Source organism: Rhineura floridana, chromosome 10 (assembly GCF_030035675.1).
Source record: "Rhineura floridana isolate rRhiFlo1 chromosome 10, rRhiFlo1.hap2, whole genome shotgun sequence".
NCBI lineage: Eukaryota > Metazoa > Chordata > Lepidosauria > Squamata > Rhineuridae > Rhineura > Rhineura floridana.
In genome coordinates this window covers 44,546,586-44,566,371 of record NC_084489.1, presented here as the reverse complement: position 1 = coordinate 44,566,371, position 19,786 = coordinate 44,546,586, and the positions used below count along the sequence as shown (strand labels likewise).

General features: G+C 41.2%; 1 protein-coding gene across 5 annotated transcripts in view; it reads left to right on the top strand.

Annotated features, from left to right (window-relative positions):
- The first annotated feature begins 685 nt into the window (after positions 1 to 685).
- Positions 686 to 19,786, top strand: part of AHR (aryl hydrocarbon receptor) — an 86,151-nt gene continuing 67,050 nt past the window's right edge. For 2 of the 5 annotated variants that reach the window (XM_061587562.1, XM_061587561.1), the window contains exons 1-2: positions 686 to 1,567; positions 12,249 to 12,436. In XM_061587562.1, the coding sequence (XP_061443546.1) occupies positions 1,512 to 1,567; positions 12,249 to 12,436 (244 nt within the window). In that variant the 5' untranslated portion in view covers positions 686 to 1,511. The remainder of the gene's footprint in view (positions 1,568 to 12,248; positions 12,437 to 19,786) is intronic. The other 3 variants (XM_061587560.1, XM_061587563.1, XM_061587564.1) reach the window with 2 other exon arrangements.

Below are 19,786 nucleotides of genomic sequence, written 5' to 3'. Positions count from 1 at the left end.
TATTGCACTTGTATACCGCCCCATAGCCGAAGCTCTCTGGGTGGTTTACAGCAATCAAAATTTCTTTTTAACATGATCTAATCACCCGTGGCCAAAACCTTTTTTAAAAGACAGCACATACATTTTATAATAAAATAAAATATTTTAAAATAAGCATTCCTTATTTTAGTCTTTTATGTTTTCCCAGCACACGTCAGCATCCTAAAAACATCCCTTATCTCAGAATACCGTCAGGCGGGGCAGCTCAGATTTCGGGAGGGGGAAACAGCTGACCAAATCCATTTTTAACACTACCAGTATAGGTGGGCGATGCGCTGCACTGCTTAGGCTTAGGAGGAGTGGGCAGAGAAACACTTCCACGCAGCAACTCCTACAAGGCCACTACAGTTTAAATAAAAGATTTCACCATTTAACTCGCACATCTGTGTTTGGCGACTGCGCGGAAGAGCCAATACTTTCATCATCTGATTGTGTCTGTTGTTTCTTATGTTTGATATACTGTACTTGTCAGTACGCCTTCTGCAGGCTTCTCGCTCGAGAGTACGGCAAGGTGGTTTCCTCGTGTGGAAAACGAGCCGGGCTACCCTTCTGCGGCTCGGAAGTAAAAGCAGCGGGACCTCGCCTGAGGAGCGCCTGCCACCCGCTTTTGTTTTCCCTGCCTATTCGCCTTTCCCCACCTGACCTTCCCAACATGGCGGTGCACCGCCCCCTTTACACCGCTGATGCCGCCCGAGCCCCACAGAGGCCTCCTCGGTGGGGAGGAGGCTGGTGGGGCGGGCCCTTGGGGAGAGCAAAGGGTTGGCTGGCTGGCTGACATTGAGACCGCGGCAGTAAGAGCCGTTGTACCCAGAAGAGTACAACGGGAGGACGAAAAAAAAAGAATAAAGAGGCCCGTTGCCCCCGTTGAGGATACTCTGCTGACGACAACGTGGAGAGGCCGTGTTTGCTGAGGTGAAGGGAGGTTTCGCTTCCAAGCAGTCGTAGCCACCTCAGTCAGTTTACTCCTGACCAGAAGGAGAAGTAGGGACGAATGGGTGCAATTGCTTAAGAAGCCACCACCGCCTCCGCACCTGTCTCTGAACTGCCCCGTGGCCGGCCAGACAGAGATACCGAGAGAGAGGGGAGAAGAGCGAAGGCGAGGACGGCGAGTGGGTGTTACCGGCGCCAACCACCTGGCTCATTCCCCCTCATTTTGTCGTCTGCTTCCTCAGTCGGCCGCTTCTCAGGGGAGTGTCTGCGCCGCGGCGGTAGTGGGATCAGCGCCGCGAAGAGAAGGAACAAGAGAATCAGGCCGGGAAGCTGTGGGCGGAGCCGCGACCTGTTTCGCCGAGAGAGAGGCGCTCTCTCTCTTACACACACATCTTTCTTAGGTCGTCGCTGTCATAGTTGCTGGGAGCTTTTTCCGCCTTCCCAACTCGGTGGTTGTTTAGGGGGTGCAGGAATAAAACGAAATCTCTGCAGGAGGGGCTGGTGGCGTGGAGAAGAGCTGGTGGCACGGCGTGGGTGGCAGGATGAACCCCAATGTCACCTACGCCAGTCGCAAACGGCGGAAACCCGTGCAAAAAATGTAAGTTGGTAGAGTGGGGCGATTGGGTTAATGTGGAGTGTGTGTGTTTATGGAGTGCGGAGATGCTTGTCGTGTGTTGTATTTCCTCATCCTACGATCTGGACTTCCCTCTGCAAACCTCTCGCCTCTTCCCTTCTACTCCCTCCCTCCAACCATCCCATTAACCCTACTGCCCTTTCCCCTGTAACCTGGAGAGTTGACCTCTGCGACCGCGCTGCTTCTCTTACCCTTCAAAGCTCCGGTGCATAATTTTTTGTATTTTTATTGTGCTGCAGCGTTTGTATTTTGTTTTTCTCTTTCTCCTTTTTAAGGTTTGTGTTGTCACTGTTGAGATTTTATTTCGGCGCCTCAGGATCGAAGGTTTTCTTTAGCTGCGGATCATCGATTGTGGACGCCTCAACCCCCCCTTCAAAATAAATGAAATCACACATTCTTTACAAACAAGAAGATACCTTGAGATAACAGACATGTGCAAAGCGATTCGGTGGCCGGATTTAACCCTTTGCACAATCTCTGTCCCCACTCTTCTTATTGCTCCTGTACAAGCTCTTTCTAATAGTTCCCTGGATATGTGTAAATAATTTGTAAAGGTCTAAAAGAGCCTCTGTTTTCAGCCTGAATATCCAAAGCTTCTGTTTTTGTTTGGGGCAGTGCTCAATATTGTATTTGTTTTAGACAAAGGGGTGTTGGGACTCAAACTGTTCTCAGGTTTCTTCTAAATGCGTACTGACAGGCTGTGATTCCTGAAGGGTGAGGGAAAGGCACTCTGCACATGCACAGAGGTAGCTAAAGCTACATACATTGCAGAACTTAATTCTGGTATTGAAAATGAATTCCTGGGTTGAGACCTAAAATTCAGTCTTGATTCAGGGCCCTGTTTTTATCAGGCTCTGATGACCCAGTTAAATTCAATCAGCTGATCAAAGTGGAACAAGGGTTGTGAGGTGGGAGGGGATGAAAGAATGACTTAAGTACTAAAGGCTGCAGTCCTACGCACATTTACCTGTGAGTAAGCCCCACTAGTGAGACTTCCATCTGAGTAATGTACTGGATTGCACTGTCCATCAGTGTAGCTGTGTTCCCTGGCCAAGAATGGCAAGCATTGAAGGTGATATACTACTCAGAATAAGTTTAAAATAATTATTGAAAGCCTGTAGCTTCTGGCTTATTTTGGCTGTGGGCCCTGGCTTGTGCTGTCGTAACAGGATTGCGGGTTAGTGCATGATATGTGTGTGTGTATGTGCAGAAAGCCACGTTGTGCTTACAAATGCTGCTACCACTGCAGTGTGTTTGCCCTTGGTTTGAGGATTAACATTTGGTCATTTGTTCAACTTGGATTTATGGTTATCATATTGTACAGCATTATGATTCTCCTCTCTACCTCACAAAACACTAAAGACTAAAATACTATAGAGTGCAAATGCCTTCTGAGGGGTATTTTACACTTGTGGATCCCAGGGCTGTTGAGATCAGAACTCTGATATAGTTGGAATAATGTAAGAACGCCAGGGAGCTAAGCTGCATACTTGTTCCGTTCTCTATTAATCGTTGCAATTCTTCAAGCAAGGATTTACATATCTTATTTAATTATTGTAGAATTTCTAAGTTTTCCACACTGTCAAAGCTATGTATCTTTAAATATGTTTTGTTGCATCTTTAAGAGAACAGAAGTAATTATTGAAAGTAAGGTATTTATGGTCTTTAATAAAAGTGTAAATTCTGATTCTAGAAATACTTGACTGCAATGAGTAAAAATATTTTGTATTTGACTGATTGGGTTCTAGAATGGATGTTAAATCTGTTTCAAATCTAAATAATCATAGTTATGAAGATTTACTCTTAGGTGGTTCACTTTAACCAAATATTAATTTTAACCATTTTCTGTAGTTTTTTTGAGAACCGCTTTTCACTAATCTGTGTTTACTGTTTAAGTAGCACTGTTGATAAAATACTTATTCCTTAACACAAAGCAACTGTCCTGAGCTTGGCGGTATTTCCCAAAGGACTTAAACGATTAAATGGAATGGGTTTTTTTGAGGGGTGTGTGTGTTTATGCTGTATTAGTAGTTTCAAATTTTACTATGGTACATACCTATGTACTGTATACTGTAGGCTGTGGAGTCTAACTGTGATTGTTTCTATTAAAATAGAGAGCCTACAAATACAGGAGGAAATCCATTGGAACAGTCAATAAAAACTGAATTATATAATACCTGACAGAACTAGTATTCTCAAGTAGTGATGTAAACCTTGAGACACAGGGTTTTTAAAATCGCAGTTTATTTTTCCTTGCCAGTATGAAAAAGTGCATTTTTTCTTGTTTACTGCTGTGCAATAACATAATTGCCCAAGATTTTTTGGTCAGTGTACTTTAGGTATCTTACTTCACATTACTTGAAAGTTGTCTGTACTTATTTAACAGCCTTAGGAAGTATACTATGTACTGGTTTCTGGGCTCAATAGAAAAGTACTACATTCTCAAAAAAAGAATAGCCACGTTTCCACATTTTACTTTAGAGGTGACAGTTGTTGGTTATGCAGCACTTACTGTTAACTAACACTGTAGTTTGTCTTGTAAACAGAAGTGGGGTTCTGATGTGCAAATAGGTTTTTAAATTTTTATCCCATAGGAATAATTTATAGCATGTACATAATAGTCTTAAGGTGGTGATTGTTGGAGAGTTCCCCTTTCTTCTAGGAAGCAGGCAAAGGCCAAGTGGTCTGCTGTTATGAAATACATATACCAAGTATACTTCAGCGTATCATGTGAGGAATGTGAAATCTTTTTTTAAAAAACCTGTATTTGAGCTTCCTTGTTCTCCCCAACTTCATATTGAATATGGTTTGTTTGCTATGTAATTGTAGACTTCTGAAATGAAGTATGCTCAAGACAAAGTTAATTTAGTAGGCATTTTACTTAATGGGGAACTTCTCTTGACATATGAAGCTAATTCATGAAGGAGCACAACACACTCTCTTAATCTCTGTATAGGATTAAAGTTAAGAGAATTTCTTTGTTCCTGTGTCTATGTTATGCTACACAGCTGCTAATACTATATATACAAAAGATACATACACCAAAGGAAAATGCGGTAGCGGGTTGAAACGTAGTGTTCTTCAGGGCTGCTTTGTAGAAGAAAAAACATTACAAACCAATGTTATTGGAATATAGACAAAGCACTTCCTTAGAAAAAACATATTTAAATTCTTACACATTTTTTAAAAGTTGCTCCTTTTTTTTTGGTACAATTCTATACATACTTACCCGAGAGTAAATCCCACTGAATTTGGAGTAACTTGTTTCCATATTTAGGATTGCACTGCTACCTTTTCAAAGGTGTCTGGAGCTTTTATTATTTATTTTCTCACATTTATATTATGACTTCCTTTTAGGTTCCTTTGTGGCAGCCTTTATCAGTATTATGCCCTCCAGATGTTTTGAAGTGCTTCCCGCAGCAAGCACAACTAGTAATGGGAGCTGTAGCCCAAAATATATGGAGGGCACCAGGCTGGCGAAGGCTGCTTTATGCAATTTCAAATTATCACCTAACTCTTCAGTTGCAGAAAAGATTAAAATAAGGGTTTTTTTTAAAGCTGCTTATGAAGAGATTTTAAAAAGATGATGACATTCTGGTTAAAGAAATAATGATAAAAATACAGACTCCTGGATTAAATAACTTCTTTACTCAATACTTGAGTTGAGGTTCAGCAAACGTTTTGGATATCAGTAAATTTTGGTGTGTGTAATTTATTATTCTAAGCAAAACTTAATAAACTGCAAACCTATGAACACTCACTTAGGAGTAAGTCCCATTGAAGTTGGGCTTATTCTGAGTATACAGTAGGGCCCTGCTTTTTGGAGGCCTGCTTTTCAGTGTTCCGTTAATATGTGGCTTTCAATTAGAGTAAGGCCCCACTTATACAGCACTTGTTCCACTTTTACGGCATTTTTCAGGCGTCGGGCACCATTTTATTGACGGAGTTCTGCTTTTTGGCGGGGTCTGGAACGTACCCAACAGTATGAGTGGGGCCCTACTGTATAGGCTGTAATACTGTGCACATGTATTTGGAAGTAACTTCCATTGTTAATGGGTGCCAGTTAACGTAATGTAACTAGTAAACTGTTAGTCTTAGAGGGATATCTGTGTATGTTTTTGATTATAGTGGGGTTAGGAGTATCTACCTGCCTATCAGTTTTTATAAAAGTACTCTATTGATGTATAGCAGGGAATACTGCCCCCACTGTGATTCTTGGCCCCTTCATGAATATTGATTCATTATATAAGAAGCCATTGAGAAAAGCCCTGGTTTGATGTGGCTTATGGCGGGTTTTTTTTGCTTCCATTACAAATATCAAGTAAAATGTTGGTTCCCGTGATGATGTCACCAGTCAGATTTTCTCTTGTAGAGTAATGAGTGTGGCACCCTCAAGGTATAAGCGCTGCCTTTCTCTCTGAAACTGCTACAGCATTCTGTACCTAAAAAGGGTATAGGCCAGGGGTGGCTACTCCGTGGCTCTCCAGATGCTGCTGGACTACAGCTCCCATCATCCCTGACCATGAGCTGTGTTGGCTGAGATTGATGGGAGCTGTAGTTCAGCAGCATCTGGAGAGCCACGGAGTGGGCACCCCTGGTATAGGCAAATAGATTCTCCAGCCTCTTCATACCTGAGCCTAGAATGAGGAATGTGCCCACATTCTGATGGGCCTGGCCTTATTCAGGGGACTAAATGAATTGCTTTCTCCCCTCATAGTTGCCTTGTTCACATATTGAACCTATGACACTATAGCTGGCTGGAAACTACCTGTTGGAGACTTACTGGCTGCAGGATTCTAGCATCTGAGCTGACTTGCTATTATATGCAAGTTCAGTAGGTCATACAATCGGATTATATATTGATATATGTGAGGGACAGTCAGATATTCCCCCCTCTTGTTTCTTTTTCTGTGACTTGATGAACCTCACTGCAGCACGGTTCTGAAAATTCCTGTCCTAACATGTTTTTGTGTTTTCCCAGGCTGTCGTTCTTGGCACCTTTCCTTGGCTTAGAATTGAAAGTGTTATGTGGCTTCTTTTCATTTCAGTACTGGAGTTTATAAATGTATTCAGGAGCACAATTATTTTTAGATGTTATTCCACCATAACAGAGGAGATACTTAAAGGTTTTCTTTATGGAACATTACTTGAAGCAACAGTGTCAACCATTGTTACTTTTCTGGACTAGAACCAAAATGTTGAAAAAGATTTGCATTTAATTTCACTTGTTACCAGTAAGTTGTTCTTGTTTAAGGCCTGGTTTTGGCACAGAAACAGCCTTGGTCGCAGGCGATGGAGAGAGGTAGGGGGAGTGTGACTCTGTTGATTCTCCTTGATCTCTCAGCGGCTTTTGACACCATCAACCATGGTATCCTTCTGGGAAGACTGGCTGAGTTGGGAGTGGGAGGGACTGCATGGCGGTGGTTCTGCTCCTATTTGGCGGGTCGGCTCCAGAAGGTGGTGCCTGGGGAACATTGCTGGGCACCCTGGACTCTCCAGTATGGGGTTCCACAGGGGTCAGCTCTGTCCCCCATGCTTTTCAACATCTACATGAAACCTTTGGGTGCTGTCATCCGGAGCTTTGGAGTGCGTTGCCATCAGTATGCTGATGACACGCAGCTCTATTTCTCCTTTTCATCTTCTTCAGGTGAGGCTGTCAATGTGCTGAACCAGTGCCTGGCTGTGACAATGGACTGGATGAGGGCTAAAAAACTGAGGCTCAATCCAGACAAGACTGAGATGCTGCTAGTGGGTGGTTCTTCTGACCAGATGGTGAATGTCCAACTTGTCCTGGATGTGGTTGCACTCCCCTTGAAGGAGCAGGTTCACAGCTTGGGGGTTCTCCTAGAACCATCTCTTGTCACTTGAGGCTCAGGTAGCCTTGGTGGCACGGAGTGCCTTCTACCAACTTTGGTTGGTGGCCCAGCTAAGCCCCTATCTGGACAGGGATAACCTGGCTTCAGTTGTCCATGCTCTGGTAACCTCCAAGTTAGATTACTGCAATGCACTCTATGTGGGGCTGCCTTTGGAAACTGTAGCTTGTGCAAAATGCAGCAGCTAGATTAGTAACAGGGACCAGACGGTTCAAACATATAAAACTGATTCTGGCCCTCTTGCATTGGCTGCCTGTATGTTTCCGAGCTCGATTCAAGGTGCTGGTTTTAACCTATAAAGCCTTACACGGCTTAGGACCACAATACCTGATGGAACACCTCTACTGACACAAACCCACCCGTACACTACGCTTAGCATCAAAGGCCCTCCTCTGAGTGTCTACTCGGAGGGAAGGTTGGAGTTTGGCAACAAGGGAGAGGGCCTTCTCAATGGTGGCCCCCAAATTATGGAATGATCTCCCTGACGAAGTGTGCCTGGCGCCAACACTGTTATCTTTTCGGCGCCAGGTCAAGACTGTCCTCTTCCCCCAGGGATTTTAGCATGTGTTTTTTAATTGCTTTTTAAAAACGTGTTTTTGAATTTGTATATTTGTTTTTAATGTTTTTAATTGTTGCAAACCACCCAGAGAGCTTTGGCTATGGGGCAGTATTCAAATGCAATCAATCAATCAATCAATCAATGTATGTCCTATGTTGGTGTGGAAAATGGCTGAATAATTTTAATGTTATATGCCAAAAGGAAAGTGCCTACGCTTTGCACACAGGCAAAAATCTTAAATTGTGAAATTTATCCCTCAAGACTTTTAAAGACATGTAAAAGATTTTTAAATCTATCTTTAAACCACATACATACTCATGGAATTTAAAATAGATCTTATGCAAGGAAAATCTTACATGTTTACCCAGGTTTTCCTAGAATCTCTTAATGCCTAAAATACTATTTTAAGGGTCATAATGAATACATTAAATGCATTTCTGTGATAGCATAGATTGTTATAAGAACTGACTAAGACAGAGTACTTGCACTGAAGCTGCTTAAACTCTCCTGCTTTAAATTGGAGTACAGTAGGGCCCCGCTTTACGGCGCTTTATTTTACAGTGCTTCGCTAATGCGGCGGTCTCAGTTAGATGCAATTAGACTAAAGCCCCACTCATATGGCGCTTGTTCCGCTTTTACGGCGGTTTTCGGGCATCGCGTGCCATTCTATTCAGTGAGTTCCGCTTTTCAGCTGTTTTCGCTTTTCGGCGGTGGTCCGGAACGTAAGCCGCCGTATGAGTGGGGCCCTACTGTACTTAAGTTAAATTACACTTCTTTGCCTTTTAGATACCTTACACAGATGTTAGTAAATACACTGAGGGCTGATAATTCAAGTATCAAACCATATACAAAATAGCTAACCTTTTTTGGATATTGTTAATAATTAACCCATGGCCAGGAACAACTATCGGTTTTTTCTTACATTGATTTTGATAATAAACAACAGCATGTAAGACCTGGTCTATATTTGCATTATTGCTAGATTTCCTTCTCTAAGATGTTACGAATATTTAAGGGAACAGTAATGGCAATTAGATGGAAATTTTCAATATACGCTGTAACAGAGAACAATGTTATACCATTGTTTCAGGAGTGCATGCAGACTGATATAGTTACCACGCCTTAATTTCAGCTTTGTCACCTGTCTTGCAACTAAATTTAGTGCATTTCTGGTGCATATTGGTGCATCACTGGAGGTATATTTGCTTCCTGAAGTTGTGGGATTTCATGGGTGGCTGTTTTAAAACATCCATTTGCATAATAATGTTTATAAGTATCTTGAAACTGGCCTCAGGTGTTCTTTTTCTTTTGGTGGGGAGGTGTTACCACACTTGTCCTGGACACATGCCTCTATACACGTCTGAAACCTACTTACACATATTCAGAAAATAAGCCCTTCTGGAGTTTTATTGATTAGGGGAATTTTGTGCCAGTGAAATGTGTCCTCTGTGGTTCTAGCTCAGTGCTCTCATAAGGTAGTTAGGAGGAAGCAACAGAGATGAGATCAGAGTTTTTCCAGAAAATGAGCTTTTATTGGGAGAGTAAAACAGGAAGATTTCTGAATTAACTGTTGGAGGCTGTCCCGGAGAAGGTATGTCTGATAGCAAGTAATGAGATGACCAAGTCCCAAAGAAGCTCTAGGAGACAGTTGGGATAGGTTTGTCTTAAGATTGCTTTTCTGAAACCACAGAAGCAATATACTTCTGAGTACTAGTTGCTGGAAACTGCAAGAGTGGGCTTCCCATAGGCATCTGGTTGGCCACTGTAAGAATAGGATGTTGTATTAGATGGGTCACTGGCCTGATCCAGCAGTCTCACAGAGTACAGGAGTCTTAAGACCAGTTATAGTTGTAGGAAAACAAAATATTAAGGTGGTCACTGGAAGTAAGGTACCCGAAAAAAAAGAAAAATGGCTATCCTTATTATGCTTTATTCTAGCTGGGTATGTTGCAGCATTAATGTAACTCAGGAGAACAGTTTTCAGTAGCCAATTGACTGGTGATATACAGTGTTTTCTTGATTGAATTGTGGACCACAGAGATATTAGGCTTTAGCAGATCTGAGAGTTACCAAAGCATGTGTATGGCTAACTCCCTTTTCCATTTCAGTCAAGGATGATGGCAGGAGCAGCAAATTCATTTTGTGCTACTTGTTTGTTTATTTGTTTATTTATAAAATTTATAACCTGCCCTTCCTCCCACTAGGAGTCCAGAGCAGCAAACAAAACACCAAAAAACACTCTAAAACAACATAAAAACTGACTTTAAAATATATTAAAACAAAACATATTTAAAAACATATTAAAACAAAGCTTATTTAAAAACATCTTCTTTTAAAGTTTTTAAAAACATCTTCAGAAGCAATTCCAACACAAATGCAGACTGGAATAAGGTCTCTACTTACAAGACTTGTTGACCTTGCCAATGTACATTTACAGGCAAAATGTGTTTGAGCAGAAGTGATACATGAAGACTCAAATAGAGAATGGTGCTCTCGGGCATCAGGCGAACTGCACTATGAAGTACATAGATCTAACTTCTACAGAAAGAGCTAATCAAGATGTATAGGTGAAATGTTGCTTGGGTACCATTATGCAAACTTACCTTTTCTTTTTTAAAAAAGTAAAACAAGCAGGGTGGAACAATAGCTAGAAAGGGAACAGTGCAGTCCTCTACAGGTAAATCATGAAACTTGTAACTTTCTTTTGCTTGAAAGGGGAACAGTGGTTCAGAAATCGTGAAAAATTGCAGGATAGGATTGATCTTTAAAGCCCTAAATGATATGGGACTTGCATGTGTGACATAACATTCATATGTAACTCCTCATGCCCATAGATCTTATAGGGAGACTCTGGTCTGTATTTTCTCCTTCACGCAGGTAAGATACTCGAGGACATGGAGCTGGGCCTCCTCTACAGTACAATCCACTTTATGGAATGCCTTCCCAGTTGAGATTTTTCTTGGCTCTGACTTTATTGAGTTCTTGTAGTCTTGTTAAAACATGGTTATTTCAGAGGGCATTCCCGAAATAGTGTCTGATCTAGAATTCGATTGCTAGATCAACTGGACTTTTTTTTAGTGAACTTGATACCTATGCTTAAACAGCTTGGTTGACTTTCCACAAAGGAGGGAACAATTCAAACTACTGGTCCTATGACCCAATTCACACTTGAACTTTGCTGCGTGGGTGGCCTTCTAAAACAAAACTATGTACAGACTGCTCCATATCACAAGCTGTTTATACAAGTGACTCTGTAGTTCTGGGGACTTAAACCATGCGATTTCAAATGAAAACAAGCAGTCACAGTTTTATGATGTAAAATGCCAGAACTGTCACTTGTAGCAGCCTCTCAGGTTAAGTTTCCAGAAATCATGCTGAGATGGTCTTTCAGTTGTGGTGCCTTTCCCCATGGAAACTCAGTTGGTGGTATACTAGCTGCTGAGAATCAAAAGTAGCGAGGGTGCTGATGTATTCAGGTTCTGCTTGTGGGCCTCCCATATAGGCATCTGGTTGGCCACTGCAGGCTTCGCACGGGTATCTGGTTGACCACTGCTTAAACAGGATGCTGACTACATGGCTCTTTGGCCTGATCCAGCAAGGCTCTTCCACTGTTCTTAGGGCTAACTTGGTGCCTACATTAAAAGTTTTTCCAGTGCCAGGTAAAGTTTTTTGTTTTTTTAATTCTTCCCAGGCTTTTACATTTGACTTTTTTTATGCTGCTGTTTTTATATATTTTTGTTGGTTTTAGTGTAGTTTTAATATCTTGTGAACTGTCCTGATTATTTCTTTTAAGGTGGCATACAAATATATTAAATTAAAATGCAATATGTGAGTTGTGAATCTACCTGAAGTCTCTCTCTCTCTCTCTCTCTCTCTCTCTCTCTCTCTGTGTGTGTGGGGGGGGGACTGGAGCATTGGAATTTTTATTAGATACTGCAAAGTTGTTAAAACCCCAAACGTGGAGCAGTGGGTCAGAAGAACAGTCTCCAGTCCCCCCCCCCTTTTACAGCTTCCATTTGAATGGAAAGAGCTTGTTTGAAAGGAAAAATGTGCTGGGGGTGCATCACCTCAGTAGAAGTGACAGAACTACTCAGGAAATGATGGAATTACGATTTTGTGTTAGCCCCAAGAGAAGCTTTTATTAATGACAATGTATTCAAGTGTGTTAAGTATTTAAAATGTGACTTTATGCTATGTTTTGTTACTATGGCAGAGTGAAACCTTCCCCTCCTGAAGGTGCCAAATCTAATCCATCGAAGAGGCATAGAGACCGATTGAATGCAGAGTTGGATCGCCTGGCTAATCTTTTGCCATTCCCTCAGGATGTTATTGCCAAGCTGGATAAGCTGTCTGTGCTAAGGCTCAGCGTTAGTTACCTGAGAGCCAAAAGTTTCTTTGATGGTAAGAAAATTGAGTTTATTTTTGCTGATTGATTATAATATGAGTGTTCTGTTAACCTTAGTCTTGCGCTTTTTTTAAAAGCTAAAGTACTGAAATATCAAGTACAGGTATAAGAATAAAAAATGAGTTGTGCTCCTTTGAAATATATACTTTTTTTGAAGCAGTATTCTTAATACGCCCTAAATTTTTGCATCATTGGTCTTTAGAGCCTCTCAGATAAAGTTTCCAGAAATCACTGCAGGCTTCCCACAGATATCTGGTTGGCCGCTGCATGAACAGGATGTTGGCCTAGATGGGTCTTTGGCCTGATCCAGTAGGACTCTTCCATTATTCTTAGGACTCACCTGGTGCCTACATTATAAGTTTTTTTTCCATGCAAATGTTTCCTGAGGCCCACTAGTGTGATGTGAAAAAATCAGCCCTAATCTGACTACAAGGAGCTAGGTGTGAACTCTTGGACATGGAGGTGTGTGCCAATCCAGTCAAAACTGGATATTAGGCTGTTCATTATATTAATCTATTTATTAAAGTATTTATAAGCTGCACTGTTCATAAAGGTACATCAAGGTAGCTTAACAGCATACAAAGATGTGAAAAATTAAAAACCAATAAAAACTTTAAAAACAATAAAAAAGCATCAACAAATATTGCATTGGTTAGAAAAAATAAAAGAACATTCATGATAAAAGGCCTGTCTAAAAAAACTAGGTTTTCAAGAGATGCCTGTAAGAAAGACGGGATGGTTATCTCTGTTGGTAGGGAGTTCAACAGGGCAGGGCCTGTCATACTAAAGGCTCAGTCCCTGGTGGAGGCCGCCAAACCTCAGGGGTGTGGGGAACCACCAAAAGTTCCTGTTCTTATACCTGTTCTTATAAACAAAGAACTGAACTGCCATATTTTCCAGGGGGAGGGGTGAATAGGATGTCTGCTGTGTATATAGTTGTCATATGGCCCGTAGTGCTTTCTGTTAGCTCTGGCTATTCATTCTAGGACAGCCATTCTAGGACAGGACTAGTCTGGCCATGGTAGTTCATAGGCTGGTAACCTCATGACTGGATTGCTGCAATGTGTTGTATGTAGGACTGCCCCTGAAGAACACCTGGAAACTTCAACTAGTGCAGGATGCAGCTGCCAAAAAGTTTTACGAGTGGGGTCAAATGAAGTCAAATTGCATCATTTCTGAGGGAACTGTACTGGCTGTCTATTAGTTTCCAGGCCCAATTCAAGATACTTGTTTTCACATTTAAATCTTAAACTGCTTCGTACGCAAATACCTAACAGTGTCTTTCCCCATACCAACCTGCCCATGTTTTGAGATCTTCTGTGGAGACTCTTATTACAGTACCTTTTACATGTTATGTGTCAATTAGGAACAGTGTCTTCTCTGTAGACAACTGGCTCTGTAGAGGTACAACTGGCTCTGGCTTTCTTTTCAGTATTAGGTCAAAACTCAGCTGTTTCGCCCAGGTATTTTATTTGCTTAGTTTGCCTTATTGTGTGTTTACTGTCTCTTAAAATATTGTTTTTATGGTTTATATTTTATGGTGATATGGCCATTTTGGCCTTTGTACACTAGGGCTATGTACTGGATTTGTGCAGATCACAAAGCAAATCGGGCCAATTGGACCAATTTATTTTCTGTCAAGATCAAGTTGAAGCAGCTACAAATCTCTACAGAGCAATTGGCTAGTCCCAAATTGATTTGTAGAGATTTGAACAGATCTGTAGCTCAAAGCAGTCTCTAATGAACTCAGAGACTTCAGAATGTCTCTGAAATGGAGCAATTACAACACCATATAAGGAGAAACCAGGGTGGGGGGAGAGAGGGGGGGAGGCTAGTAGAGCACCATATTAGGAGAACACCAGGGTAGGGGGAGAGAGGGAGGCTAGAATACTATGACGCCACCTGACACTCTCCAGTCACAGTGCCTGGAAGGAGTGAAGTCTAAAATGCAGAAATTATTGGTGGTTGGGATTGGGTGAGATTTGTTCACTTTGTGTATATTTTCTGTTCTTTCCCAATCAATTCTAGTCCCCACTCTTATTTACATTTTTTTAAAAAAAGTCGTATCTTATTTTATTCTATTCTCATTGCAAAGAATTATTATTAAACCGTGTGAGTATATTTCGCCACAGCTTTTGGTATTCAGCACTCTTCCTCCTCCTATCATCTTCATCATCATCATCCAATCACTACCCACAAACAATAAGAAGCAGCCGTCTTGTGTGGTTACACATATTAGCCAGCCAGCCAGCCAGCCCTTATGGCCATACTACCCAGCATTCTGAGTAAATAATAATAAATTATTATAATTCCAATTGCTAACCACAGTGAATATTATTAATATAATAGTATTTTTTAACTTCCCCCCCTCACTGCTGTTGGCAATCCACCCCCTATATGACAGGGTCTTTTTTTTTTTTAGAAACTCTTTCTTAGGAAAAAAGCACATTTTAAAAGTGGTTAGCATGAAATCAGCTGGAGCTGTCTACCTGAAATAGGGGCTCTAGGGGCTACCATATCCCCAAATTTCATGTACCTATGTGCATGTGACCTCCATGGTGCTGCCGGCCTGTGTTTACCTGGTGCTAACTAAACATGCCTATTATTGCAGACCTTTAAAAAAAAAATCATTCCCCCCCCCCCCAAAAAAAATATTGAAGATAGGAACTGGGGAAACACAGGAGCATCAGAATCAGCATGACTGAGCACTGTCTTTTTTTAAAAAAATGGAAAAAGCAAACTTTAGAGGTGGCTAGCATGAAAACCCCTGGAGCTACCTACCTGAAATTTGGCAGAGTTAATTCTGTGTATGGGAGCTACTGTGTTGCTAAATTTCATGTCCCTGTGTAAACATTTTAAACTTTAAAGATCGCTAGCATGACAATCCCTGGAGCTATCCACTTGCAACTTGGCAGGTTTAATCCTCTGTATATCAAATCCCTCCAAATCTCATGTCCCTAGGTCACAAAACACAAAAGTTAATGGCCATTTTGGTTTTGCAATGTAATTCAGTGGGATTTCCTGAGTTTCGTAATATCTGGATTGTGATTCAGATCTGGATCAGGTTCAAATCTCTCCTGGCCAGAGTGGGCCTGATATATATCTACAAGAGCCACAGATTGGATTGGGGGGTCTGTGCACAGCTGTATTGTACACTAGCCTGATTTTAAAAAATCATCATCTAGGACTTATACACAAGCTACTGTTTGGTAAACGAAGACAATTCTGTAGAATATTACAACTCTAGGCTCTACTTTTCCAACTGCAAGGCCTTGTTTATTTTCAGCTGATCATGAAAATCTGCATGTTCTCCCCATGCGTTTTTTATAATTGATAACATCTCTCTCTATGTGTGTTAATTAAAAGTTAACACGTCTTCTACTTTATTTTTGTAAGATTTTGTTCAAGCAATTGATGTTTAGTGCCCCAACATGGCCTTAAAGATTTCTGGGCACACAAGCTAACCTCTAGAATGTGTAATCCTGAAGTGCTTCAGTGGCCAAATCCTGTTATAGTTAAGCTAATGGGCTAATGTACGTGTGTAATTGAAACCAAAGTGGATATATTTTATTTCTTAGATTTCTCTGTATTTTACAGTGCTCTTTTGGATGGCAAAAACATTACACTTCTGTTGGTCATATGATAGCATAATGGGTCTTACGTTCACCATACATCATGGTGTTCAAAGAACTGGATAGTATAGTGATTGCAGTTGTGTTTCTCACTTGTTAAAACACTGCTGGGGGGTGCCTTGACTTAAAAATATAGGGTGATATTCATCGTAACAATTTCCCCTGTAGCCCCACAAATCTGTTCCAGAGGGTCCCCTATGAAGCAGATTTAGTGGACATGTGGGGGAGCTGTAAGGGCAAGGAGAGGAAGGAGGAGTCCTGTTGAATGAACAGAAGCCTGTTCCACTAGTGGATGGGCACAGTTGGATATTTCCCTTTGTGCAAGTTCTCAAATCTTAGGTAGCTAATTAAGTAATACTGGTCTGCTAGTGTACCATATTTTATTTATTTATTACATTTACATACCGCCCCATAGCCGAAGCTGTCTGGGTGTTTTACAGCAATTAAAAACATTAAAAACAAATATACAAATTTTAAAACACAAAAACAATTTAAAAACACAATTTAATTTTTTTAAAAACACATGCTAAAATGCCTGGGAGAAGAGGAAAGTCTTGACCTGGCACTGAAAAGATAACAGTGTTGGCACCAGGCGCACCTCATCATGGAGATCATTCCATAATTTGGGTGCCACCACTGAGAAGGTCATAGTCTTATTAGGGAAAAATTAAAGTTAGAAATAGCATTAAATAGTTTAGAGTCGTTTAAAAAAACAATTATAGATTAAAGTAGAAACCACCTTTTCATGGGGAAAAGTAATTCCACAGCACAGTTAATTAATTTCTAACATTTTGATTCTGCCTGTCCAGAGATAAAGCCAGCTTACAAATGTTTAAAAAATCCAAAGAGAAAGAGATAAAGGCTTGCATTAAAACTAGCGCTGCTTGCTTAAAAGTGAGCAGCAATGGCACCACCCATACTTCACTTGTGAGACCACTTATGATTTGGGGCAACAAGACCGAAAACCGCTAGGTCTGCTGCCCATATGCCAGACATGGTGGGGGTCCTGGAGAAGGGCCTTGAAAATAATGCAAAGTTGTTAGGCATGCTCATTTTGGGTGAGGTCATTTTTTTCTACTACAGAACGTATTAGTTTCATAATGGGAACAGAAGCAGTTCCTGAACTGCTCTTGTCCTAGATTATTTAGGGCTTTGAAGGCTAAAATCAGCCCCTGCTCAATGTAAATTGGTAATCAGTATAACTGGTAAAATATTGTAATATGATCCAACCTATCTGCTTCATCAGAACTCTGGAAGTTATTTGCCCCAGATCAACTTAGATGTACAATCAAAAGTTGGCAGGACAAGTAGAATCTGAAATTTAGGAAATTCCAAAAATGGTCTTTGTATTTATATATAAATATAGCTCATTATGTATCTTTTTAAAAAATGAGTTCTAAACCTGTTTCATTGCACTATGGGCTCACCCAGACGACTGCAAAATGTGTGACACGCCCGCTATGTGTGTTCATTATTTTTCGGTCGTCCAAATGACGTCTTGCGCTGTTACGCATTTTCGCGGGTTAAATCCGCTCCTTGCAATACCGGCAAAAATGCAATTTGCTGTTTAAAATCAGGAATCATCCACTGTGCCTTCAGGAGTTAGGATGCAATACCGCGGACTTTACAGCTGATGGGCGGTTCTTGGGCATTTCCCCTTGCCCCTTCTCCTCATTCCAGCGAGTCACGTATCTGCACTTTTGCGCATGTGCTAGAATAAGCCCGGGAAAATTGAATCAATCGTCGCAATGGTGGGGTGTTGGGGGGGTCTGCAACTACTGCGCAGATGCATTTTATTTTTTGTCAGCCTGCAAACTGGGCGGCTGCTGTGGGTGAGATCTGCAATGCACAGCAAGCAAGAAAGGGGTGGTGGTCGGTTTTAGCCTGCCTGGAAAGATTTGTCAATTTCATTCTACTTGCTGGGTTTTTTGCTTCAAATCAGAAGAGCATACATTCCTTTAAGTGTGATATGGCAAATACAGACTTCTGGTCGGTTTCAAGCCTGCTTGGAAAGCTTTGTCAATTTCATTCTCTGTGGGAAGGAAAGGGAGAAGGAGGGGTGGGTGACTCTTGCTTTTTTGGAGAAATGTGCAATTGCCAGCATGTGTATCTCCTTAAATATCATTAAAGGCAGAAAAGCATACATTCGTTTAAGTGTAATATCGCAAATACAAACAAGGCAGGCGTGAAACCGACCAGCAGCCTTTCCTTCCGAGGTGAGAACTCCTTTACAGCCATATTGTGCTTCGTTGCAAAGGGGGAGAGGAGCATACGTAATTTTTTTGCTGACCAATTGGTTGATAGGGGAAGGTTTTAGAGGCGGAGCTTGGAAAAAGCAAAAAGAATGTAGGGGTCTTACCGTTGTGGGTGCGGGTGCAAAAAAGCGTTTTTTTTAATTGGGAAAGAGCGAACTAAAAGGCAAGGTGAGGACTATCAGATGGCAAACCGAATATGGAAACCGTGGATTATCCCACTCCGTTTGGATAAGCCCTATATCTCAGTTTTTAAAAAGGCTTGACATTGCTGTTGGCTTAGTTTTATGAAATCATTCAGTTGTTACTGGGGCCCACCAAGATCTGCAGTTCGGTCATGAAAATCATATGAAGTGTTTGCTAAGTTTTTTTGTCTTTTTAAAAACTCTTATGCAAGCTTCAGGCATTGTACAGAAGCTCTCTTCGGGATTCATGATACAACAAGGTTCCCAATCCTGCTGAGGCTTCTAAGCACATTCATTGGAACTCGTGTAGTAACCACCTTCAGACCTTCATGCTGAACATGCAAAAATCTGAGAGGAGACAGCAAGCCTGGGGACATTGGGGGTGGTGCTTGTGTGCATGCCTCTATCTTCCTACAGACGTTTAATCCTCACAAGTTCAGGCAAATGCTTGAAGAGGGCTAGAATAAATTTAGGATCCCTGTTTGCTGTGTTAGTAGTATAACATTGGCAGAGTATAAAATGACTAGCTAAGAGTAGTGCAGTCTTTGATTGAAAATGTAGTAAACTGCTTCTAGCTGCCTTGAGCTTTCATTAGAAAAGAAAATGAGTTTTATACATAATGTTAAACATTGCCTGTGATCAGACATAAATCAGTGGCTTTACTGAAGTTGGGTTATGTGAGTTGCATTTTTATTGTAATTAAGTCTTGTTTTCTAACCAAACAAGATTAATAGGGTAGAGCTGCATGTTCTGCCTTATCCCTGGAAGCTTCCAGAAGGGAGCTTTATATTGCAAATGAGGTTTTCAGGTCCAGGATTTTCTGTATGCATGATTAAGACATTAGCTTCCACACATTTCACACATTTTCAGTCATGGATATTCATTGCTATTTCACTGCTTGCCATCCACACCAGTGGGCAGAACTTGATAGAATGCATCTGGACTGTGTTTTTATGTCCTCGTTTGCTCTTCCCCTACCCTCTACTATTTTTTCCCCATTCTGAGCATCTGTACCTGTATGCACACACTTTCATAAATAAATAAATAGAAGCGACCAAAAGCAGACACTACCAACCCTTAGTTACTGTATCATGTTTCACAATAGGCAAAATGGGAGACTTGTGTCTTTTTTTGCTGGGATGGGGGCAGACATGATTTCCTACTTTTTAAAATTAATAATGAGGTCTTGCACAATATTTACCTCGTTCCTGCAGCAGCAATGAAAAACACACAATTATGACAGAAGTCTTACACTAGACTTTTGTGGGTTTTTTTTA